The following is a 27,710-nucleotide window of genomic DNA, read 5'->3' on the forward strand; positions in this document are numbered from 1 at the left end:
TAAGGGATTAAGCCGGGATTTCCCCGTTATCCTGGATGAATTTAGCCTTGACTCGGTTTCACGAAAGCGGAGGCACATAAATCACCATGGAGATTTATTCTGTGCAGCTAGCCTGCTCGCGACCAGGCTAACAGCCAGGATTTATTTAATCCTGGAGCCTTTTCTGATCACCCATCAGTGGTTTTACACTATTGTTATCAGCCTGGATTAAAATACAACAGGTGCATATTGCTGTTCATTTAAGTAGCTTACTGTTATTATTTAAAGTTGTGACCATTCTTTTTTTTTTTTTATAATTATTCATGTGACTGTCATTGTTACTGTTATATTGCTGTATGAAGACTGCTGTTCATATTGTTGTTAGAAGTTTGATGAATATATTATGACAGTTGTTGAGATAATTAGAAAAGGCTGATACAATTTCAAATGTGTTTTAAATGAAGTCTGTTACTAAGGGCAATACAGACAATGATGTACATGTGTGTTTCTATAGTTGACCAATGCACCTTGAATTATTTTAGTTGATTAATTTTTTTTTAATTCTTTAACAATAAAGGATCATGTTTGTTCAGCTTCCATGTGCATTGTATTTGGCATTCTTAGCACACAACTTGTGTTGTCCAGTAAACTGGGACTATAATTTGGGAGGACTGTACAATTTAAAGAACATATCCTAATTGTACAATCCTCCCAAATTATAGTCTTAGTTTACTGGACCAGTAACTATCTAGTGATGTAGGCTACTGTTCATTCATGTAACAACAGGGAGAGGACACCTCAATGGTTTTTGACCTTATATTTTGCAGGGGGGGAAATAACTGATGAATATACTCTGTTCCATTCATGTTTACAGTGTGCATGGGATTTATCACTTAATTATCTTGCATGGGATTTATCACTTAATTATCTTGCATGGGATTTATCACTTAATTATCTTTATAGTTTCTAGATTTTAGAGTCCAATTTCTTCAGTGTCTTTATTTTCTATGTCCATATATACAAGGGAGCAAGGCATATAATATGTAGAGAAGGAAACTCGTCCTCTATAAAAAATAAATAAATAAAAGAAACGCGAGAAAAAGCGTGGCAGATAATAGGCTAGCGGACAGACTGAATGATAGTCTAAAAATATACATTTCTGAACTACTGCTCTTAACTGAAACCATTCAATGAGACACAGTTGTACACTTTGCATTAAAAGCGAGCAGTAGAAGTTAATATGACTTAGGACATTTATATTTTAGCCCATGAGAGAGAGGGAGGAACAGAGTGAAAGAGATATTTACGCATCATATTCTAGCCTAGAAAAGAAAGTTTTAGCTAAGAAGTTTTGTAAAATATTGCTTTGGCTGGCTAACTGTCCTAATGTAGCTACTAAAAACACGGCAATGTTAGCTAAGCATTCGGTTTGCATCAGTAGCTTTTTTTAATATAGTCATATTTGCCATTACTTAGGCTACTTAACTACAATGAGGAGTGTTTTAGGGCTCAAATTGACAGGTGAGTGTGGGTGGTCTTGTGGTGGACCTTTAGCTAAAGTTAGTTTATGGCGTTAGCATGAGCCCTGCGATAATGTCTTTTAGCTTATCTGTGACAACAAATATAACGATAGTTACGTTATTGTAACTCCAGATTATATGAGTATAGGCGTAGCCCTCTAAGCCACGCTATGGGTTTATCCCTTTGTGCATGCGCAGTCGTGAAGATTTTCTTTCCCGCCCTTGCGTACTGCTTGGGCTTCAACTACGTCCGCAAATACTGTATATAAACAGAGCGGACCCGTTGCTCTGCTCCCAACATAAGCTTTTTCTTCAGCTAATGTAACTGGAGCAGGTGGCCCGGATCTTAGAGGGCTACGCCTATACTCATGGAATCTGGAGTTACAATAACGTAACTATCGTTCTATTTCGTATAGGCTTCGCCCTCTAACCCACGCTATGGGTTAGGGCGAAGCTGATGTAGTCAATGCCACTTGCGACCCAGAGCCCACAATTGGAACATAGACTAACTGGTCTTTCAGAACCACAGATGTAAACCATTCTTGGTGGCGCACGCATTCCAACACATGTTTGATAGTCAGCATGTAGAATGGATGCTCCATGACGCACCGGTTGAACTGGGACAGATCGAGAATGGGGTGTAACCCGCCTGACTTTTTTGGAGCGAGAAAGTAGCGGGAGTTAAATCCCTCGTTCTCCTCCCCCGGAGGAACGCGGGAAATTGCTCCTTTTGACAGCAGTTCCCGTAGTTCTGACGTCATGGCGTCTGATTCTGCCTGGGATCCCACAGTTGTCTCCAACACGCCCGCAAAGGGAGGCGGGGGGGAGGCGAACTGGAGTGTGTAGCCCCGCGATATCAGTTTTGACATCCACGAGTCCATGTGTGTCAGCCTGATCCATGCCGCGCTGTGCTCTGAGAGCGGGCGCGCGCATGTCTGTGTGTTGTTCACAGACATGGCTAGCAAGAAGCGCAGAGCCCGTCCCGCCCATGGTAGGGCCCTGTCGAAAGGGTGGCGGGTCATCGTCGTCCTCATCCCGCTGGCATAGCCGGGGGGAGGAGGATAACTGAGCGGCGCTAATTGTAGCGGGTGGGCGTTTGCTCCTGCTGTCTGCATAGTGAGAGAGCGGTGAAGCTCCGTGAGCAGCGTGTTTCCAGCTCTCAACTGTATGGGGACAGACGTTACCCGCGCCCCGACGCCGCTGTTTGTTGGGTGGCTTGGGGGGTGCGTTAGACCAGGTGGGGGGCGCCTTCATGGTCCCCCGGCTCCGTGAAGCCTGCCGGTCATGTGGGGCCGGCAGTCGCTGCACTCGGTGCAAATGGGAAGTGTCTGTAGGCGGGGCCCAAATAGTCCATCAGGAGCTATGGGGCCGTACTGAAGCTCGCATCTGATGTCAGTGGGTAGCTGTGTCATGTGGAGCCAGATGTTTCGCTGGGCCACAGTCTGCCATGCCATGACTCTGGACAACGCCGCCGTGGTCAGGGTGAGGATTGCGATCATAGCTTTGCCAAGCTCCGTGGCTAGCTCCGGCGGAAGAGCTCCTGGAGTAAAGGCCATGGCGGAGACGGCGGAGGCTAGCAAAGCTATATTGTTCTGTGCCGCAAGACCCTGGGCCGCACACTGGTGTGACCGGTCAGTGACCTGAGCACATACCTGATCCTGGGGCGAAGGAGGTGTAGGCTTCTGGTGGCCGAAAGAAGTGGCCTTCGGAAGCAGGGGGGGGGGACCGAAGGGAAGTTCGCTTCTGTGTTGCCTTGAACCCGAGTAAACAGGGCATAGCAAAAGACGGGAGCCTTCAGTTTCCCGGGCTGGGAGAGCGCCTCTTCCACAAACGGCCGAAGCTCCGTGAAGCGCGGCCAGAGTGGAGCCCATGAGGAGGGCGGCTCCTGAGCGTAAACATCCCCGCTCAAGAGGCCGTGAGCGGGGGCTGGAAGCTCAACCGGGAGCGCTATGCCTCTCTGGTCCTTTTTGATGATCTCCGGCAGATCCAAAAAGAGAGTCTTAGCGTTGGACGGTGGAGCCCATGATCCCGAGGGAATCGAGCCAGCGGACTCGTGCTCGTCGACAAAGCCTTCCTCCGGCGGATCCAGGGTGTTGACAGATTGCCGTCTGTCTGCCCAGCTGCCATCCCCTTCCCCGCTAGCCTGACGCTCCAGAAAAGCTTCCGCCTGCCGGTTAAGCTCTTTAGATGGCAGGCGGATGCAGAACTGGCAGGAGGCGTTGGGGGTGAGAGCCTGACACTCCAGAAAAGCTTCCGCACGCCGGTTAAGCTCTTTAGATGGCAGACGGATGCAGAACTGGCAGGAGGCGTAAGCGGCGCCAACACCGCTGGAAGTAGAGCTTGTCTTCATACTGCTAGCTTGAAGAAAAAGTGGGAGCAGAGCAACGGGTCCGCTCTGTTTATATACAGTATTTGCGGACGTAGTTGAAGCCCGAGCAGTACGCAAAGGCGGGAAAGAAAATCTTCACGACTGCGCATGCGCAAAGGGATAAACCCATAGCGTGGCTTAGAGGGCGAAGCCTATACAAAATAGAACTGAGTTTGTCCTTATTCTTCTATGTATACTTTAGTGTAAGAAACCATGTCTGCCTCATTCCTTAGTAGGGCTAGCCAAACGTTACAACAACAAAACATAATGTTACGTTTTATGACTAATATTAAGTTATATGTCACTGCCACACCGCTTTCTTAATGCTCTTTTTTCCATTTTAGTTTTTAACACGGGCTTAGCTAGTTAGTGTTTGGCGTCTTCTTTAGTTAAGGAAATAATTAGTAAACATAGGGCCAAGAGTTGTTTGCCCCTGTGTCAGTTTTGATTAATCTTCAAAACCCTGTGTGATTTTAACTGTAATGCTCCCACCCCCATAGGACATAACGTGGCCATTGTTTGCCACTAGATGGAAGTCTTGATCTTTAAATTCAGTGTCTAATGAAATTTTGAAATTCTGGAGACTTTTTTTCTAGTCATTTAACACATTTGACAAGAAATTCAATGTTATTTAAACATTACTATGTGGAACAAGTAAAGTGTTCTTACCTCTTTTGTTCCCTGTCACATCAGGAGGACATAAGCACAAGAAAAAATGTGTAAATATCTCAACAGCAACAACAGTTTAAGCAAGTAGGATGTTATTAAAAGACTTGCCTATGACAAAATAAAAAAGCGAATATTACATAATTAATGTTAAGTGGAGATGACGGTTGATGTGGTTAGATCAACAAAGGTTTTATACAACACTGTAGAGACAGATAAAGGCACAGAAATATATATAAGGTTGTAACAACAAATTTGTCATCTTTTCTTCCAGACAGATACATATTAAAAACGAGATAAAAGCAAGAAGATGTATCGAACATTCTGTCCTCATAATTCAACCATCTTGAGGCCATCCAATACTGTAGACCAAACCTACATACGGCAGTTAAAGCAACAGTTTTGATTAGATCTAACACTTAGCCCCTAGTGCAAGTACTCTAGATTTCAAAATAGACAGACACTGGCCACTTTACAGTAGGAGAACGTTCTGTGTACAAACGATCTGTGCCTCAGTAAACTGTTCAAACCACAGCTTCAGTAACTGCTTGAGTTGCATTACATTCCAATGGTTAAGAGGCATTAAACTGTATGTCTTTGAACATACTGTACAGTGTACAGCTGTACAGCATCTCAAGATGCGTCTCAGGCATGTTAGGTTTACTTCAGCATTGTCTTGCTTTGCCAGACCATCCTCCACACGCTGCTGAGCTAGCTGCCTCAATTTACCATGAAGAGATCTGAGGAGCAGTTAACCATAGTCCTCATAAATCCACCGGAGTTTAAAATTCCAACACAAAGAAAGCGGAAACGGACATTGGCGAAAAGAAATGCATCCGGCGGAATTTCCTGCTGCACCAGAGCAATCCCGGAAGTGAAACGTTGAGGATATAGACTAACTTCAGCATAATGTACAGCTTCCAGATCTCAATCTTAGGATGACGCAGCATTAATAAAACTCAGCAGGAACTGTGTGATGCTATTACATCAGCGCATGATGACTAAAATCTCTGGATCATTTCCAGCCTGTTATTTCCTTGAAAGATTCAGGCTCAACTGCTGGCAAGAGAAAATCCTCACTGGTACGGTACCTCGGCTTAGTCTACCGAATAACGTGGCCCCAGAGTACATGTTTGAAAATTGGAAAAAACAATTATATTACAAAGTATGGTCAATTTTGGCAAGAACTTCCTGTCCCTATTTCCAAGGTTATCTTGGTGAAGAGACACCCAAACACAAACATAATATCATGTGTGAACACATGAGCACACTCTCCCCATACTGGCCCAGGGTATGATAAATATGGTATGAGAAAAAAATGAAAAGCAGATGTGCAGAGCAAAACAGCTTTGTTACCAACCTCTCATCATCCATTTTCTTCTTCATCATGTCTCTCCTCCAGGCCGGCATCGAGGCCAAGCGTGCAGCTTCCTCTTCAACCTGTGGAGGGACAGAGATTGGGGCCAATAGCAGTCAGTAGGGATTTTAACTAACAACAGCCTTCTATCCTGCTTTGCATGACCTTATGAGGGTGGTGAAAAAACCACCCTCAGATATACTAAGTCAAGTAAAATTTAAGTTGCCTTTCAAACAAGAATAATATAATGTATATTTGGTGAGGGTAAGGAATGGAAAAATCGACCAAGAGTCTTTTATTATTTAAGGATCTAACTATGCTAAATACTTGACCAGCATCAGCTTCACATACATTGTCTCAGTAACTCTTCTCTACTTTACCACAATTGCACCACACCATCATCAGCATGTGGCTAAAGATTGGATCAGTGTTCTGTACTGTCACAGGGTCAGTCATCATCAGTCCTATCAATCTATGGGGACACATTCAAGCCCTTCAAGGTTCAAGATCCTTTATTAATCCCACAATGGGGAAATTCCCATTAATCACATTCACCTAACTTCATGCTGCCAGTTAGGTCTGGGTGATACAGCTAATATTATTAAAACAAAATGTATTCAAATCACATTAAACACAATTTAATTGATGTTCAATGAAATAAATGGTGTCCCACAGTTTTGTATTGCATCAAACAATTCACATGTGTGAAACAAAGTCATTAAACACTCATTTTAGTTTTTAAATACTTACATCAATCCATGTTGCAGTTTTTTTTGGCATTTCCAGGGTCTTACTCAGCAAAGTTATTAATTCAAACCTGCTTACTGAAAGCTGGAGTTAGCTGGAGTTTCTAGGTGGGTGTAGTACTTTGAAAACCAAAATGAAATTAATCAAAGGTTTTATTGATGTGTTTCATGCTTGCAGTATCACATAAAGCCTCAAAATGCTGGAGAGGGCAGAGAAACACTTCACAAATAAAAACTAATGAAACGTTAGTCCAACCTATTAGTCCAATATACACATTCTCATATGTCACATTTTTGACAAATGGCCTTAATGGAAGAGTGTATATAGAGCATATAGCGTACTGTGTAAACTGATGTATGCACTTATAACAGAAAATAGAGCACACACACACACACACACACACACACACACACACACACACACACACACACACACACACACACACACACACACACACACACACAATAGCTACACTTCTCTTGTTTTTAGAATACATTGAAGTCTTTTAAATGGATAGGACATTGTTTTACAGGACGTTCTCAGTGACAGCACACAAACGGTAACTGGATCCTTTTCTCTCTTTCAGGCTGTAATTGGAGGTGAAGAGAAACAGGGCAGCCATCTTGGATTTCTCATCTTTGCCTGACAAGATCCTCTGACTAAAGCATTTCACTTGCCCTGGAAAACATTCCAGGTAAGATTATCTACACAGTAAATGTTTAATGATTCCCCTGGGAATAACCAAGCAAGAAATAAAAAAGAAAAAACAATAGCTGCTGGATATGCTAAGAAGTGCTGATTAACGGTGCTGCTTTGCACTGGTCATTTACATGGTCAAATGTGGGTTGTATTGCTACTGGAATAAGAATACTGCTTGCTGCTCATCCACATATCACAGATGTACTTGAGTTTGGTAAACTTTAAAACAGTTCATAAAAGCCAGCTAAAAGTTTGTGATTGAGCAAGTTTCTCAAAATTCCTAATGTTTCAGGTAAAACTTGTATGACTTGTGATTGTGCCTGTACAGCATTCTGGATTATTCTGAATTGTTGTGTTCCTCTGAGTGGGAAATTCTGAATTCACGTTTATAAACCACATTAATCTGGCTAATATTAGTAAAAGACAAGTTGACTATGATATCTACTTAAAGGTAAGGCAAATGCTTTATTATTTTAATATTAGAGAAATCATGAGCTGGTTGGTGGCAATTTGTGTATGGTTATTGCTGCTAAAGATGGTAAAGGAATAGCTTATTGAATACCTGTATTTTGTGCTAGTGGGTCGTAGTGGGTCATGAATTTGGAAGTGCGAGTCAAATTGAGTCTTGATGCAGATACAGGCTAGAATGGGGTGTTTATTTCTTGCCTGACCTGACCTCTACCTGAATCAACTATAAAAAGTTACACAACCTGTTAGTTTTGTACTACATAGTTTTATATTTAGTAAAATCTTTTCTGTTTTCCCGATGTAATACATAAACCTCTTGATAGTCTGGATACATTCTGTGGAAGTGGGCCTTACATTAAAACAAACCTATATTAGGGCTGTCACAAATAACGAGAGGTAGCAGCCATGGGTGTGGTGTACGCTCTGAAGAACCCTGCACAGCACAAATAATCACAAGAGGCAATAAGAGGCTCTTTTAAGAGCCACACACTTAATCTAAAGAGAGACTTTCCATTCTGAGTAACATACTTTATTACTTACAGTTTTAACTAAATCAATGATCATTAAAAAGCAGCTCAAGACCCGAAAAAAAGAAACAAACAAACCTCCTTGAGCAGAAATGGGATAAATGCTTTTAAATGGCAAATTCAGTTTAAAAGCCCTTTCAGGGCAAGACTTGCATGTACTGTCGATGTGAATTGAGTTACCACAGGAGTATATCAAGTGTCAAATACCACTTAAAAGTGGTAATTGGATAAATTAAAAGATATCCCTTTTGAAGTACATATAGAACAGATAGAAAATGTGCAATTCATTTGTGATTTATCGCGAGTTAACAATGAACAATCATGTTTTTAAGTTTACCAGCTGACTGCCATCCCTTTTGGGCTGTGAGTTGATCAAGATTCTTTGTAACCTCCTTATGGTTCCTATAAGCCATGGATAGCATGACAGCGGGTGGTGCTGCTAAGAGGGTTATTTGAAGGTAATCTTGATGCTGCAGAAGGGACTCTATGAGAATAGTGTGGTTCTTTGCTGCTACATGCGTCGCAGCGGAGGATTACACATTTGAGAGTTTGATGTTAGACAAAGACAGTGGTTCTTTCATCGGTACGTTTATCAGTGTGATTATTTAAAATTTATTCATTTGGCCTGATTTCTATTCAAATATTTGAAATGTTCTGTTGGCCATGTGTATCAGTTGAGTAACCCCAACAGTTAAAGTTGTCTTTTTTTAAAAAGAACTACTGAAATCATGTAATCACAAAAATGTCAAACTTTATTTCTAACAGCAATGTAGAAACCATATAATAAAGGAACATGCATTTCATTTATAGAAAGTTTGAAAAATATTTCAGATCCACTCAAATTATAAATAGAGTAACAAAAAGATGGAATTGACTTCATGGAACTTCACTTACTCAATTTTATGTTTCATTTAGATGATAATAGCTTTGTCATTTGAATACTTTCATTTGCTGATAGAAATTAGCAATTTTTGAGTTCTGAATTACTAATGAAAAATCTCTAATCTGTCTCTCCAGGCATTTCCCATACCTGTTAATCTATTTAATCTACTGTATACTGAAGGCACACATTTTATGAACAACAGCATGAGGTCACAGACTTAAATAAGGGGCATTTGTGAACCACAAAGCAAACTCTTGCAAACCCACTGGAGACCTTGTTTGTTTTCCTCTGATTCAAATAACAAAAACCCCTAAAAATGATTGTAATGTTGTTTTTTTTCCTCACTGGGTCAAGCATGAATGGGTACTTCCTCACTGGGTCAAGCATGAATGGAATTTTATTTTTAGTGGCCTTAGTCTAACCATATACTCTTTGGAGTTTGATTTTGAAGTGACTCCCTTGTCTTTCATACGTTGTGAATCACTGAGTAATCAATACAAACAAAGTGTGCAGAGTTTTACCAGTTATGTCCATTACAAAGATGACCTGAATACACTACATGACTTTTATGGCAAATCTTTTCCTTTAAAAACTTTCCTAGAAGCATGCCATGGCAATCAATCATACTAGAATAAAAAAGGTCTTGGTTCAACACAATTCAAAATTAAGTGGTTTTAGCAAATTTGTGTGTCTGACATCACAGGCTTTATTTTCATCCACTTCAGCATATGCAAATGGTAAAGTCAGTACAGATAAGTGGATGCTCTTTGCTGCAGTTAAGTCCCTTATGTGACATGGCCTAAAAGCTATCACACCAGATTAGTTTCTTTTCTCAGCATACTCCACTTTGCAGGCTAGTTTCCCTGATCCTGCTCTTTATGCATTTCCTCGCTGGTTATACAGGTAAACTGGACTTTTAGTGGACCCTTATTCCACATAGTTGTTAGATATCAAAAAGCTCAGCTTCCTTCTCTTTCCAAAAAGCAAAGCTTCGGTCAATGTATCTGATGATCTCCTCATTGCTAAACTCTTTTAGCTCATAGATAACTTTAATTGAGTCGTCATTATGTTCATCTCTGGCTGAAGGTTTATCAACATGAGGTTCCTCTATGATTTTAACAGAAACAGGTGGAACATCTTTTACTAGATCTGGTCCTGAGCTATCTGTTGTGTCCTGCAGAGTCTCAGCTTTTGCTTCAGTGTGTTGTACAGTTTCTGTTGTCAAGCTCTGCATATGGTCCTGCTCTGAACCTATCCCATTAGAAACAACTGACTCATTTGATGACGTCTGCTCACTAGTTTTTACGTCCCCTTGAGTATTTTCCTCCAATACGTTCTTCAGGGTTCCCTGCTCCACGCACTGGCAATTGTCAGATATGGCATCCTGGGATGCAGCAGGTGATGATGATGGAGAAACATTTGATTGTGAGGCTGGTGGAGAAGGTTGTGGTGATGGTGCAGGTGGAGCAGACTGCACATTTGGAGGTGGCGGTGCAGGATGGGTAGGTGGTGGAGGAGGTGGAGGATGCGGAGGTGGGGGCGGGAGTGACTCCTGCATAATGGACATGTCAGGAGACATGCAATATAAAGAAGCTGTCATCACACCTCCTCCATCATTTGAATCTCCAAAATATTTGAGTTTTATGTCTTCAAAACCATCCACCCAGTCTCGCTCCCCTCTCTCAATTTCCTCCATCACCTCCTTGTGAAACTGCCTTATGATCTCCCATTTATGGCTGCCAAGACGATCAAACATCTCGTAGCATAAAAGGTGGCGGAATTTGCGCTCACTGCGAGACATGTTCATTTCTAGCAACTGGAAGTATCCAAGCATAAAGAGGTCAAGGGTTAGGCTTTCGTAGCTCACAGGAGACCCATTGATGTGTGGCAAGAAGTGCTCTGGCCAGTAGATCATCTGGGCGCGACTCAGCCTGCGGATCTGGCGTGTGGGCACTTGACTCATGATTGTCCTCCAGTGGCCAATCAGATTCCCTACTACATGCTTTGACTTCATGAAAAGGAAGAGTTTGTAGTCTTCACTCTGCATCTCCCCTCCAATCTGTGCACTAAATTGGTTGTAGTCCTCCCAGCCTACGTCTAAATGATCTTCTCTCCTGCCAGTATGTTTAGACCGATAAGATTCAGAGATAGTGTACTTTCGCCAGTGTTCAAGGAACAGGAAGACAATTCTTTCTTTCCTCATTTCAATGCATTCCTGGACATAGCTGAGATCTGTCTGAACCTCCAAGCTTCTTGTTAGTTGATCATTATTTAAAATGGGGTCTACAGAAAGAACCTGATTGAACTGTTCAATGTTAGTTGGAACCATCACCTCAGATGGCGCATATGTGTGAGGAGCATGAGATGCGATTATAATTGGCTCTTCAACAAGTGGTGAGGCTGATTTTTCCACTGAAGGTAAATCTCCATTGGTATTGGACTGAAGGACCTCAGCAGAGGAACAAGGGACATCATCCTCACAGATGGTCTCTGGACAATAACTAGACTCACTTACCACAGGGAGTGACCTCTTGCGTTTGTACACCCTATTTGCATTGTTATCTGCAGACTGCTGATTCTGAATTTCATAATTGGCCTTGAGGTTCTTTACTGAAACTCCACACTGCTTTATCTCTTTCTCCACATCTTCTCTTGTTGAGAAGGACTGAGATCGTCCAATAAAGCCAGTGCCAACGGATTCTGCTGGTTCAGACTGACCTGTGCTTACATTCCTTTCCTCTAGTTGAGAATATCCAGGGCATATTAGATCCAAGATGTCAATCTCTTTTCCCCCCAGGGTGGCAAGAAGAATGGCCATACTCTTGAGCAGGGTAGAAATTTTGCTGCACCAGGCTGGAAGATCTTCAGCTTGGCCCTGTACCTGCTTTGGATTGACTGAGAAGTGCCCTTGATTGAGGGCAGCAGAAACTGGTAGGAGTTGGTGAAGCTCCTGCTCTAGTTTTTCCAGCTCCTTCTCGACTTCTGATACCTTGTGCATGACCTGCAGGTTCTCAATTTGCTTCTCAATACGGTTTAGGTCATCCTCTGTCATCAGTTCCCCAAATGGGCCCAAAATGGCATTGTGGATGTGGGAGTAGTGCCATTCCTGAGGCTGGTAGTGTCCGCTTGCCGCAAACTAAATCAGAGGTCAAAGGAGACCAAAAGACAAGGAAAAAAAGGAAAGGGGGGGTTCCTTCAGCTCGATGTTCCTGGTGTGAACACACACTTCAGTGCAAATCCATCTTGACACACAGGATTTACATGGATTTAGTGGTGCAATGGCACTGCCTCATTACAAGCACATGGCTTTCTACTTTGATTTTGAGTAAAAGAGAACAGAGACAGATTTGTCCTTTTTTAACTATATATATATATATATATATATATATATATATATATATATATATATATATATATATATATATATGTGTTAGAGGTTTACACCATTTCTACATTTGTTCTTTTTAGGCACTTGACTGCATATCTTTTACATCTATCAATCCCTCTTTCTCTCACCCATTTTTATGAGTCAGGTGTTTTATGTTCTTGGAAAGTTTAAAACGTAACTACACAACTGCTAAATATTATGCTTTTACTGCCATCCAGAGTTTTTCATCTGTCTGCAACCAAAATATGATGTAATACTGCACTATAATTCTATGTTACATCACTGTTGGGTTCTGGCACCAGTGCAACAGTCCACACCCAACAGTGATAGGAAACCACACTGGACGTGGTTCAAGGTGCAGCAGAGTTGAAACTGTCAACCCAAAGAGGTCAGTGCAACAAAGATTTTTCTGATTAAGAGACTTGGTATAGAGTTACTCTTTAACATATCATGATCTTCCTCCAAAAACAAAACAAACAAAAACCACAGTATTTTGTATTTTTGTTATTATTACTGGTTGACCTGTAGTGTGAATAGGCTCGACATCACACCACTGAATCAGCATGTAACAACTTGAAGCCGCAAAACTCCAAATTCCAATCACCAAACACCAGCCCACACTGAGAATCCATTAGTCAAGTGTGTTAATGTTGTGATGGGCATTGTAGCCAAGTATTCAAGTCACGGCACCCCAAAGAGTATCATTCTATTAATAAAGACTGTAAATGAAAAAAGAAACATGCAGAGAGATGAATAAAGAAACAAACAATTATTTAAAAGTTAAATTAGTGAGCACATGGTTGTCTACATTTAAAACTAGTTAGGTCCAATGCTGTTTTATGCAATTACTAATAAGTTATCTTTCAATGTGTTATTTACAGGGAAAAAAATATCACTAAAATACTTTATGTTCGGCTTAGTTTACTACTTTTAGGCCCAACAGCCAGTTAGACATTCTAGTGATGCCCCTGCATCTCAACAAATAAACAAAATATTACATTTCACCATCACTAAAGGACATTAGAGACATATTTCTATCTGCTGGATCATTTAAGTGTATAAGATTGCAATCCTTGATTAAAATATATTATTAACCAGTCAAATTTAATCAATCAATCAATCACATATTGCATAGAGTCCTAACAAGTGTTAAAATTGCTACAGTATGAATTACTAATTAATACCTTGACTAAATACATATAGTCACACTGCAGTGACTATTAGATTAGTAGATGTAATTTCATTCTAAAGCCAAATAATCAAATATTTGTGAAACAAGTTCGGTTCACCCATGTGAATCACTTTGGCCATATTATGTGGTCTGAAGTATAAGTGAATTATGAAGTATAAGGCAGGTGACAGCAATTAAACTGCAAAAAGGCTCAAAGTGATCAAGTCCCTTACTGCAGCTCATTTGACAATACATGAACGCTCTCCTTCAGCTATCAAGAAGGTATAGATGCTAAATAAACTTGTAGTCTTGATTCCCATTGGATGTTTTACCTTCACTGTTTGAGTCAAAAAGACAGCCAACTTATGTCATGCACGAATACTAATATCACATTCATACAACCTTATCGTTCAAAAACACAAAAATCCACACTCAAATCCAAGCACCAGCTATCCCCTTTGTGTTGTTAAATATTTCAAACTGAAGCCATATGTAATCAAGGTTACAGAGCAATTTCAATTTACTGGACCACAAATGGGATAGCTAAGACACAATAACACTTCTAGATCTTTCTAAAGCTTTGCAACATTAGCCTACCTTGCGCTTGTGCTCCTCCTCCTCTTGCATCTTGACCTGAAGCTTTCGCACCATCACCTGCCTCTTCCATTCAGGGATTGCTTTTCCCTGTTCGTCATGAGTGGGCACTAGCGCCTCCGCATCTGCAAGGCTCATCTTCCGCCCTGACTCTGCTCCTGCCGTGCTGGCTCCATTCCCATTGATCACAGAGTTGGAGGACAGTTTCTCGTAGCTCAAAGAGGTTGACATGGTCCTGGCAGATCCGGAGCCCGTGGGACTGGGGCTGGGACTAGGGGTAATGGGTGGAGAGGTGACAGACGTATTGGATGGTGGAGGGGATGACGGCTTGGCTGGTGGGCTAGATGTGCGGGTCTCTGGTGGAGATGCTGTGTTTTCCTAGATAAAAATAAAGACACCAATGGACAGGAGAACATGGGGTGTGAAAAACTGGTAACCATTGGATTTTTTTAAACCTGTAACCACAAAATCATAAGAAACATACAGCTAGAAAGCCGTATTAGGCATTTTTGTGTAAAGTTAATGTGTCACACGATGCACGTCGCTTATGTTATTGGGTTTAGATAATTTTGCGGATTCATTTAAGTCAGTGTGTCTTTACATTTACTGGGACTTGATTAAGAATAAAGACAAGAGTGACTGCAATCGCTGTGGCTGAATTTCTAAAATGACCAATTCTGCATTTGTAGTCAGTAGTGGTGGAAGGCTGTGGACCTACATTGTTGCCTGTGGGTCCGCTGCTGGAAAAGACAGTGGTGTAGCCTTTACTTTGAGGTGTTGGCTTGAGGCTCTTTCCTGCTTTGATCTCTGCCAGCAGCTCCGAGTTGTCGCCAGTGGGGGACATCATGTTGAAAGATTTTGTGCCTGCAGACAAAAGGATGGATCAGAAAAGTGAAACCAAGTAGTAAAGACAGAATAGATGGAGAGAGAAACGGAGAGAGTGAGAGAGAGAGACACTGAAGAAGAGGGAGGGAGAGAAGGGTTGGGTGGCATTTCAGTGTTAAATATTTCATCCGATCAGGCAGGTAACAATGCTGACTTGGGAGCATGTTGCACAGTGTTGGGAGGCCATTATGCTGTACTAAGCCACTGTCTCTCAAGGATAAGCTAAATAAGTTTCTTTTTTAGATGTGTTTACGTCGATTAGCATTTGCCTTTTAAATCTCTTGGAGTTCAGGGTTTTCTTAAGACATGTCTCTCTGAAACACAATTTGGATTATTGAATTTTCTTTCCAGCTACCAAACTCCAGTGAATACATTTCAAAGACATTTCAAATTAACCAATAAAAATACAGCACAAAGGCAACTGTTGCAGTGAGCCGGGATTAGATGGGTAGGAGCAATTCAAAATTATTTCACTACAGTGAACCAAAAGAGAGGGGGCACACAATCTCTGTCACCTGACCCATACACAGCTAAGCTACTGCTGAACTTTTAACTTTTTAAAAAATAGGTCTATGGTAAAATTCATGCATTCAGCTTCCATGGCCCCTAATCTGCTTATATGGGGAACAATGCAACAAATTCAGACAGACTTCAAATACGACCTCTGTTGGGAATGCAATTACAACTCTTTAAGGACAGACGAAATGGAAGAAAGTCCAGGCAACGTTGAAGTAGCTTACATGTGAGGCCACATTTAGGTTTTCAAAAATTCAATATTTCAAAGCTGTAAAATGAACACATGATTAACCAAATACAAATATATTTGAGAGGAAAAATAACAGGGTAGCTATTTAATTGTATCTATGCAACAAATGTTTAAGATGTGGCTAGAAAATGCTCTGATCAATTGTGATAATGGAATGTACAACTATTATAGCAGCTAAACATAATTATTTTAAAACATTTACATTTCACATAAGTTGGCCCAAACACACTAAGAGCCAACATCTACCTCACCTGTTTTAGTGAATGTAAACCTCCAATAAATAGAAAATCCTTAGTCCCTCATTGATCGCTCATTTTCTACTTGGGGAATGAAAAAAAATGTTCCCTGTTGAGGCGACCACAATGGTCTAGCTGGACACAGCCTCGCTAGCCTGACACCCTCCTCACTCTCCCTTGCTCTCCCTCTCTCTGTCTCTCTCACTTTGGGAGGAGAGAGCAGCTTTCTATTAAAGACCCATCATCACAGTTGGGGGAAATCTAAAGGAATCACCAGTAACTGGAAGTGACAGCGAGCCATTGGCAAGCCAGCCAGGAATTAACACGCACACATGGACGCACGCACACACAGTCACCCTTCAATCCCCAGCTTGTTAGTCCACCCTACCAGACCAATCCTTACTGCAGCAAACCTGACAATTAAATGACACAATTAAATGACACAATTAAATCATACACGCATTCTTGACATGCATACGGTCTCACCTCACATTTACTAGAAAAAAGAAAATTAAGAGACTGGTGACTGACACCCCCGACTCTTATACAATGTGCAGTTACACACTCTAACTGTGGCCTGTAAAACATTTCTGATTTCTGAAAAGGAAACGGCTACTGAACCCTGACACACTTTAACGACAACATGTGACAGCTCTTTAGGGTTAGTTTACTGTCGCAGATATATTGTTCAATAGATCTTCATTGCCAGGTGCAATGAACGCTACCAAACTTTTCTAAAAATATTCTTATTTAAAATGTAACTGTATCAGTAAAAAAAGATTTCTAATTTTGGCAATATATGCAGCCTACCTTCATTCATTTCCCCTCACAAATCTTCATTGCAGAGCTCCAGAAATGCTTGATTTTCCACAATCAGATGTGTAAAAGGCAAAAAATTACACTGGGCTGAAGTTGCGGTACTTCTATTTGAATACATTGTAGTATTTGTGCGTCAAAGGTTGTGTGTATGTGTTAGCTAAATTCTGTTTAGGCTCGGGGGTGTGGACTTGGCAGGTCTGCCAGGGTGAATGTAAAGGAGGGTGGAGCTGTGACAGGTAGGGAACATTTGACAAATAGCCCTCATGATAGACATCACAGCACAAAAGATTTTCTAATCTGGGTTAGACATTTTAAGTCAAGCTGATGCATCTGTTAATAGTTGTGCTGTCACAAAGCACTTCAGATAAAGATGGGTCCTGTAATGTAAAAAGTAAAATCCTCTCCGTCCTGTTAATCAATAGAAAACAATAAGAAACTTCTAAAAGGTCTACAGCCACCTGGTTTGTTGCCGTGGTCACATTGAGCATCTGAGCTGTAAATTCATCTTGAGCTCTCAGATGTGTTGGTGGCTTTTCATTTTATGACCACCTTACTGCCTGTTTATTACCTGATTTAAGACAACAAATCACATTATGAAGAGGCACACACTGCTCCTTAGCACTTCAGATAAAGATGCGTCCTGTACAATATAAAAAGTATAATCCTCTTCCCTGTGTTGATCAATAGAAAACAATAGAGAATGTCTATCTCATTGCTGCAGCAGCATTTTCAATCCACTACCTGGTTTATTGCCGTCGCCACAATGACCATTTAAGTTGTAAATTCATCTTAAGCCCTAAGATGTGTTGGTGGAGTTTAATTTTATGGCCACCTAACTGCCTGTTTATTACCTGATTTATCACTAAAGCACAAGTCATGACATTAGTAAGCACACACTGCCCTTTAGCTGTAAGTATTTTATTGGTATCCTACCATTAGGCAGCAGGTGGAGCATAATTAGTAAGAAAATTGGATATTTTATGAACTAAACGTTAAGATGCCTAAATGGAGCAATTAGTAGTTAGTAGTTGTTATGGGAAAAATAGTTTGGTATAATTAGTATTCCTTCTTTATAAAATGCTGTACATTCTCAAAAATCAATACATACAAAAATATCAATTTTGAGTTATTGTATTGAGGTGAGAATAATATTGTCGAGAATAAAAAGCTTAATTGCTTACTTTAAATTAACTCAAACATTTAGTGATGGTCCCCTGGAAAGATGGTCATTTTTTAATGTTGTAAAAAATGTAAGAAAAAACAGGTCAGCCACTGTTTTGAGAAATCAGATGGGTTGTTGATACATTTCTGATCCTTACTTTGTTACCCGGTAATGTTTTTTTTTTTCTTGTCGTCTATAGGGTGACACAATTGGTGACACAGGTGTTCTTTTTTCTGTCTGACCATGGTGGATCTCAGCCTGTCTACTTCTTCTATTTATTCTGAACAAAGGGCTTTAAGTAAATTAAAATATACAATTTCCTTTATAATTGATGTGATGTCTTTTTTTCTTTCTAAAAAAGATTTTTTTTTTTTTTTTTATGATAAGAAGGAAAGTGCAAAGGCCTATTGTGCACCCCAAATTGGATTTGTGTACGATGAGTAAACTGATTTAGTTGAAAGACTCTCTGGTTCGCAGTCTGTACTTACTCTTCATCAGTCTTTGAGAGGAAGACATATCCCCACCTTGACAGAGCAGCAGTGAGGACAGACCATGGCAGGCAAAAACAGAGGAAAACAAACAAAAACAGAGAGGAAACAGGTGGAGATGGAGCCGATGAAATAAGGAACATGTAAACAGAAATGTACATTAAGTGGTTAATTGGGGGTAAAACATGAACTTCAACATGATTAATATATCCAATTGTTTTGACAAATAATTGTTACTTTGGAATGTTTTTCCTCATCTTCTCAAGGTTCAAGCGTTGAAAGTGCTTAACAGGCTGGGTAAAATCATGTGGATTTCTTCGCTATGATAGTGCATTGTGTTTAATTTGCTTCAAAGTGTGTTATTTGTTATATAGTTTATTACTTAATTGTGTCTTGTGGTTTATTACTAATTAGATCTTTCTGAGACATTCTTACTATTACCACTTTCTGAGAAATAGGTATATGATCTGGAACAGATAGATACTTCATTCATCTCCTTGGGGAAATTTTGGTTAAACTTTGACAAGGAGTCCACATTTTATTAGGCCTAATTAAATTCAACAACATCTCAATTTTCAAAGCTTGTTAGGTGACATTCCAGGACTTACTATATTAGTAACTATATTTTGGAGAAAGACATTGGACTTTTTTTTTTTCCAATCCCAAAACATTTTTTAGAGACTCATAGACAGATCAACGTGTACACTGTCAGACTGCTGCATCCAGGGCAGCCCGAGGCACTTACGGAAATGGATGAACACTAAACCAGTTTTCAGGGTAATGGTAGCCCTACATCAATAATTTATAATCTGTTATTTAGGATGCTAGGGTCAGACTCAATTTATCTTTACCCAGTGAGATTACATTGTGCCCATTAATACCAGGGGCTCTGCATTCTATCAATAATTGTACAATTATTTATATAAGCGTACATTTCACCAGAAATGTGTTGTATTTTTAGTGCCAGAAATACGTAGGAAATGGAGAGAAAAATTAAAGTATGGAGAAAAAGAGAGAAAAAAAAGTTAAGGGACACTCACTTCCTGATGAGGAAGATAGGCGTCGCTGGTTGGTGGAGGTGTTACTGGCAGAGTAATTCTGGGTGGTTGGCGTCTCCGGGGGCAATGGAGGAGGCGGAGGGGGGGTTGGCGTCGGGTTGCTTGAGGGAAGAGGAGGCGGAGGTGGAGGAGGAGGAGGTGGGGGTGCAACTGATTCTTCTGTGGTGCCATTCTCTGAGCTGTGGGCAGGGCTGTCGGTAGGCTCCTCCAATAACACAGAGCCCTGATCAGAGACAAGGGAGGGACGGGGCACAATTATTCAGTCATACCCATTCATTTTCTCCAAGCAACCGCATTGTTGTACTCTCTTAGCCAATATCTGGTCACTGATAACAGTGATGTGACACGTGGCCCATAAAGTGATATTGTCCAATTAAATTTAAACACCACTTAATCATTTTACAACTTTAACAACTAACAATTAACAACTTTGATAATTAAAATCCCAAAGCTTTTTTTTTTTATGCCTCCAGTAATCACTGTGATTTTGCGCTCCATTTGCCAGCTGTTATGTGTTTACATGTTTAATTCTGTTAACAAATCATAAAGACATTAAACAATTAACACCTGCTTCTTTAAAATACCTTTTGACTGATGAAAGATAAACCAAAATTAAAGTTTTATTTAATAATTAAAAAATAATCAATTAAACAGGAAACCATGACTGTGAATTTGTTTTCCCTGCTTTCAAAGGCATGCCAGTTGAAACTCCTGCTGAGCTAAGTGAGCATTACATTCTTTCATAAAGACTGTTGGCAGTGACAGATGTATGCAGACCTATTAGATGTGTCCTCCCTCTGCTTCATGCCATTCTTAATCAACTCATAAACACCCTGTTGCTAATAACAGAGCTAATATGACCTAATCTCTAGGGGAAACTCTGAGGGAAGATGCCATCTGTCACTGCAAGTGATAGTGCTTTAACCCCCACGCCCTGCTCCCCCCAGCTTGCACGTGTCTGACGCTCTGAAAGCGTGCCATAACTCTTTTGGAAGCAAGTTAATTGACCGTGACATTTAACTCGACCCGCCCTTCCTTAGTTCTCCAGACGCGTGCTCATCATTGTTGCCCTCTTTACTTTTCAAACCCCCCCAGAGAGTTGGGGGGACAAGGGAGGGAGTGGGGTTCCAGATGGTTCTTGGCAGCACGTGCCGTTGCTCCTGTTGATTAGCCGGCCCATCTGCTAGGGTGCCTCTGAGACCAGGAGAGGCCCCACTGAGACTTTAATTGGTTCAATGTGGATTGTACCCTGTATCACCCAGAACGCCCCCACTACTGATACTCATGAGATTATAAGAACACCTCTCCAGGGACATAGATGAGATTCTAACAGACTCTATTCATTGAGCTGCCTGTGCAGATATGTGGCAACAGGTGGTTTGTGACCAGGACTCTGTTTCAGTTTGTATGGCTATTTGAGCCAAAACACCCAAAGTAATCAGCAATACATTAGTCGTTAGAAGCCTTATCAAAATGTTTACAAATGACAAGGTGCATTTTTTTTTTACATATTTTGAAATTTGAATCAAAGGAAATACTAGAAAATACAGCATTTGTGCTTATCAGGTAATCACTGAGAAAATGTGAATGTTTTCCACACATAAAACCTGAATGTCAGGGTTAAAATAATCTTTTGTATTTATTATTATTTTTTTTTTTAACAAAATACAAACATACAACTCGCAACATGAACAAATACCTTTTACGTTTTTAAACAAATTTGTTTAATGTGATCTTAAAGACTTAAGATTAACCTCCTTTAAAAGAGAAAATAACTAGCATGCAATAATACAAATATAAACAAATCCTAAGGATTTCACAAGCTGTCACTAAAACAAGCTAACGGATTCTTGGCCATAGAAAAATTGAAGTATAAATACGAGATTCATCGGTATTGATCCCTGGTCATTGGTGACTTCCTGTAAGTGATCTCTTGTCTGGAATTGTCCTGAGTTTGTTTCTATTGTATGTCCTTGAATAGTTTACACAGCAGGGTGGAGACTCAAGGCAATGGAAATGAGGGAAAAGTTTGCATCAGATGGCAAACAAAAGCTCAGGAGGACACAAGACTATGCAACCTGCTGAGTGGTGTAACGCACAGGCAAATAGTGCAGTCATTGTGGTAACCTAATGCCAACACAACATCAATCAGCTAAACCTCACCCTGACCTTATAAGGAGCCCACACAACCCCAAACAGTACAACCAGGGCACAGTATATTAACCTTTTACAAACCCTATACCAGTATCCATTAGAGTTACAGCCAATATACTATTGTTATTCAATTTTACAAACACTGTAGCAATGCATGCTAAAGTACATTGCAATCCATGTTATTAATTGATCTTAAAAAAATCTTTACAATGTCAAGTATTGTCTGAAATGAGCTGCTGCCCTGATGAACAAATCTGCACCTTATCAAAAGAACATGACAATTAGGTTTGTTAGGTGAACTACATTTAAAAGATTAATTCCTAGTGGAGGTCAGATGACTGGCAGTAAACAGTGTACATCATCACCAAAATGCATTTCATTAGTATAATACACATCAATAAAATTGCAGCAAATTTCCTATAAAAAGTAAACCATGTGGTCTCAACATGGCTTTTCATTAACCACCATGAGTAATATAATAAACCACTTACCATTTACAACTTTTAAAGAAGGGTGGCATTTTCCTTTCAGTCATCAGGTCAGTGCTTGTTGGTTTATGGTAATGAGGGTGGACGCAGAAAAATACAGACCCTCTGTTGTGGTAACCTTTCTACACATATTGATGTCAAAAAACAGCCAAGATGTGGCTTACCTCCTCGTTGGGTGCCATGCCTTTGCTCCCTCGGGGCTCGGCTGTGTCGCTGCCCAAGGCCTTGTAGTAGTCCCCAGTGCTGGGCTGCTTGCTGAAGCTCCTTGACCTCCTGTTTGAATCCACACGCCGCAGTTTGTTGTGGTTTTCTCCAGGAGTCAGCTGTTTAACAGATGACAAAATTTGTGAGAAAAATGTTTGGTTTAACCTACTCATTAGATTTAGTTTTTCAAAATGAAGTTTTTATTAGCCCAGATATGATAAATTAAACTTCAGCCCATTTAGACATGAACGTCTATTAATCCATTAGTTGATTGATGTTTTTTTCTTTTTTAAGATTATTATTTTGGGCTTTTCCACCTTTAATTTTTTAAAGGACAACTAGGTGAGAAAGGGGGAAGACATGCAGGTAATTGTCACAAGTCAGAGTCGAACCTTGGACCTCTGTGTCGAGGCATAAACCTCTCAGTATGTGTGCGCCTGCTCTACCTACTGAACCAACCCAGCCACTAGCTGATTGAAGTTTTGATGTTAACCAAACATTCCCTGGTTTAAACTCCTTAAATGTGAGGATTTAGCGAAATTTGTTATATGATAATAAACTGAATATATTTGAGTTTTGGACTGTTGATTGGACAAAACATCACCTTTTTATATAAAAAATAAATAGATAAAATAATCAAGAAAACAATCGTCATATTAATCAGTACTGAAAATAATCCTTATTTGCAGCCCGAAGTGAAGTTAGCTACAAAAGACAAGGCTAGTAAATTTCATTACAGGAAATGTAAGATGAAATAGGGTATTTGGAAAATTTACTTTGCAAAACGTAGTAGTTACATTTTGTATAGTAATATACAATGTATCTTGTATTCATTCCTAAAAAAGAAAAGTCAAAGAAATTAAACGTAATGAAAACGATGGTTCTAAAATTATAGTTGCCAACCAGTGGTGGAAGAAGTATACAGATCCTTTACTTTAGTTAAAGTACTAATACCACACTGTAAAAATACTCTGTTACAAGTAAAAGTCCTGCATTGAAAATGTTACTTAAGTAAAAGTATATATCATCAGGAAAATGTACTTAAAGTATTAAAAGTAAAAGTAAACATCCTCACATTTTAGAAACTGGAAACGATCCAAACTGTTCTGTGTTTAATCAGCTAATCATTTCAGTTGTACTTGTAGGCCATTATATCGTTGGGTAATTTAATTTATAATATAACATTGTATTTTATTAACTACGTGTGTTTTGTGTGGAAAAATCCTAATTTGTAAAGTAACTAGTAACTAAAGCTGTCAGATTAATGTAGTGGAGTAAAAACTACAATATTTCTCTCTGAAATGTGGTGGAGTAGAAGTAGAACGTGGCATGGAAAGAAAACACTCAAGTAAAGTACAAGTACCTCAAATTTGTAGTTAAGTACATTACTTGAGTAAATGTACTTGGTTACATTCCACCACTGTTGCCATCGTCATTCATCTTTGGTTGACAAACAGAATTTTTTTTTTTGCATTACTGGGTGGTGAATGGCAGGAAATGGTTTTACTATGGCTAAACCGTGCTATATAATTTGTGGGACAACACACTGTAGGACATACTTAGTAGCATTTGTTCCCAGATCACCTCTCTCGTGTGACCAAAGCAGCAGTATTTGAATAACTTAACAAGGCTTTAGTTCAGTTCTAGTAAAACATTAGCATTGTTTATTGTAGACTGCGGGGCCACAGAACATAAGAGTTCACATGCGGCTTATGCACCAATGTAATAACGATCCTTCTGTCCACAGAGCAGGGTCAGAGGGTCACTTAACTTGGCCCTTTCAGATGAGCACTCTCACTCTCTGCTCTGACATTTATCTCATGCAACTGGACCTGTAAAGGCAGGATATCAAACTCCTGTCAGTCTGAGAGTTTTAACTGTATGCTGCTATGAGAATATATGTGTGAGACTGTATGTAACCAGATATTAGCAGTATATAAGCTCACCTTGCATTTTGATGACGTAATAACTAACATGAAGAAGCCTTCAGGTCTATCTGTGGATACATTTTCCTAATGCAAAAGCCTTGCATTTGCATGTAGTTCTTGGCTCAAAAAACTTTGCATTAAATCTTTTTCTAGGCATTACTTTTTTCCAACAGTATATCACAAAAATGGTGTGCAAATATGAAAGAGGCAGCCCCTTTTCACTCCATTTTTTTTTTTAAATTAACATTCAAAGCTGTTAACTACAAGCATGCCTTAGTCATCATTGCAAAATGTATAGTTACTTTGCCTTTCAAATCCAGAGATCAGCATTAGACTTGCGTTCATTTACATTTTAATGCTTACCGACACCATGCCCTCTCACAAAATCCAGTCATCAGCCTCAGACGTCAAGCAGATGTCCAATGTTAACGTAAGCGGAAATAATAGATGGCTGACCACTGACCTCTCCTCAATTGTGGTGTCATGTTCTGAGTTCTTATAAGCCTGTTTAGTGTTGTTGACTCCTGTCTGCTGTCAAAGAAATGGTCGCTGATCACTCATCAGCTGGGAGGGTAATGTGAGCAGGGGAGCACTACAGATGGTTTAATTGTCATCCTCCAGGGACATGGGTCAACAAAAGCAAATGTACAAAGCATTTTAGCTGCCTTTCTCCCCATTATACAGCTCTGTCTGTCAGCAACAAGTCATTGTAATATATTTGTTTTTACAGTAATGTATTTGTATGCATTATCAAAGGTTGTTTAGCCTGGCTGTGGTTTGAAATGGTCCAGCACATCTGCATGTAGTTTTGCAAAAGCCTCAGATAATGAACGGTCATACACAGGTAGGCTGTTGGTGCCATTTTAAAATTATTAAAATGTTTGCACACTAAGGAAAGTACACAATTAAAACATGACAAGATGCAGCATATTCATTTTTCAACCATATAGCAGCTCAAACAGCTACAGCACCTGGAGATTAGCCAAAATACACAAAGAAACTCATAATATATTTTCTGTATCTGCAGCACAAACTTCTACATGACATCACTTTTGCCTGGTAAAAAAACAAAGCTCTCTTACTCCTCTTAACACCTTACCTTAGCGCTATGAGTCCTCTCCTACAGCTTTCCCACAGTCTGGATAGAGCCTCATCCACAGTGGAGCACAGAGTAGCTGTTACCAAATCCAGTGTAACCTCCTCTCTGCTCAGTGCTATGCCTGTCACTCTACCTGCTCTGTCACTTTACCCAGAAGCCTCATCAATAACCTATTGTGCCGACCACAGCAGTGGCAATGATGTCACCAACAGCCTGCAAACCAACCACTCCCCTACCCCACCCCAGTGCCTCTTTTACAAAACACAATGGCCTAGGTGCTGCCCTCACCATGGAAATCTATCAGGCTTTAGGATTATTAGAATATTGTAGCGTTGACTGCCCTGAATTAGCATCTGAAAATAGCCTAATCGCAGATGAGATCTCAAAGTCCAAGTTTTATGAAGGGACTAAAGTAGGTTTACGAAATATAAAACGTGAGCGGCAAAGCAGGCATTTGTTTGGCTGCTTCACAAGAAACATTTGACTTCAGTCAAAGCAAATACAGACAAATGAGGAAGAAAAGCAACAGCAGCAGAGAAAGCCTATATAGTAAAAAAAAAAAAAAAAAAAACTTTTAAAAAGAAAAGCCTGAAATTTCCTTTACTTGCAAATGGTTCAACAATATTAGTAGTTTTCTTAATATCTTTTCTACACACCAAGCTGTAATACAGCTACATGTTGCGAGATTGGTCCATCTGATCGGCTGTATACCTGGATGAGGTTACTGTTCCCTGTCACTATGGCGCCCAAGGTACATTGTTTTTCCCAATGTATATGGTAGACACTGATCTTAATTGTGAATGTTTGCGTGTGTGCATGCATGTGTGCATGTGATCTGAGCACTGGCTTTTGTTAAATTGTTAATTAGGGTGAGGCCCAGGCTGGTCAGCTGGGTACAGAGAGGAGAGGGGGTGGCACTAATTAAAAACCCTCCCCCATATGGCTAATGGCACATGCGTGCACACACAAACACGCACAGAGCTAACCCGGGAGACAGGACACTATTGCTATCTGTGTGGACATTATAACAGCTAACAACAACTGACTTTGCATAGCAGATCTATCCACACAGCCTCTGTCTGAGCAATTGATATATCCAGCATATCAGCTGGTTCTGCAGCATTTAAGATGAAACAATACAGCACTGACAACCTTTTTAATCAGACTGGTTTTGAGATGTTACTACAAATTACTATGCAACAAGAAAACATTATTTCAAACACTATTTTGCTTCTGTTAAATAAATACTAAAACAATGATTATTTGAAAAATATGCAAAAATATATATCTCACATTTGTGGTGTTTGGTTTAAACTGAAGCAACTTTGTTTATAAGACTGGACAGAGACTTGTTTCCTGCTATCTCACTGGAACTTATGGCAACAACCAGGTAATAAATTCTTCATGAGGTGAAAGTGATCTCTTGAATTTGTTTTGTTATAACTATTACAGTGTTCTCTGAACAACTCAACTAGAAAAACTTCACAACCAGTTTTAATGTACTTCAAAGCAGCACTGAACCACCAAAAGCAGCACTGAAACTAATGTTGATGCCAATTTTAATTGCTGCTCCTTGTCCGCTTTTTAAACACACTTTTGAGTGATCTGTAGCCAGATTAATTAGTGGAATTACGACCAAACCAATCACAACAACCATTGTGTGTGTCAGGCCTGCCACGGTAATGAGCATCTTTGTTAGCCTTGTTAGCCATGCTAACACAATAACATCATTGTAGGCACCCAGACAAGGTGCATTGTTACACAAGAGCAATAGCCCAACTGGAGCAATAGCCCAACTGATTAGACACAAGGGAAAATGGCAGCTAATGGCCAATTTATCCCAAACACCCCGATCCTTCTGCTCCTTTAGGATTGTTCCATATCACTCATCATGTGACAGACTCAGCAAAACATTTTTCAATATTTTTCCCAAAACTTGGAATATCTATGCATGTTTGAGCAACAATTACCTAACGTAGTATATATACTGCCATGTGCAGGCATCATACCATATAAGAAACACACTACTACACTGTTTGCTTGTCTTTATACTATA

The 27,710-nt window shown here is 40.1% G+C and overlaps 1 protein-coding gene across 1 annotated transcript in view; it reads right to left on the bottom strand.

Annotated features, from left to right (window-relative positions):
• espn (espin) overlaps nt 1–27,710 on the bottom strand; it is a 49,994-nt gene that overhangs the window by 2,858 nt on the left and 19,426 nt on the right. The window contains exons 8-12 of the mRNA XM_078254662.1: nt 22,588–22,746; nt 19,764–20,004; nt 15,086–15,231; nt 14,371–14,745; nt 5,894–5,973 (exon numbers count right to left, since the gene is read on the bottom strand). Coding sequence (XP_078110788.1) covers nt 5,894–5,973; nt 14,371–14,745; nt 15,086–15,231; nt 19,764–20,004; nt 22,588–22,746 — 1,001 coding nt within the window. The remainder of the gene's footprint in view (nt 1–5,893; nt 5,974–14,370; nt 14,746–15,085; nt 15,232–19,763; nt 20,005–22,587; nt 22,747–27,710) is intronic.

Source organism: Sander vitreus, chromosome 7 (genome assembly GCF_031162955.1).
Source record: "Sander vitreus isolate 19-12246 chromosome 7, sanVit1, whole genome shotgun sequence".
NCBI lineage: Eukaryota > Metazoa > Chordata > Actinopteri > Perciformes > Percidae > Sander > Sander vitreus.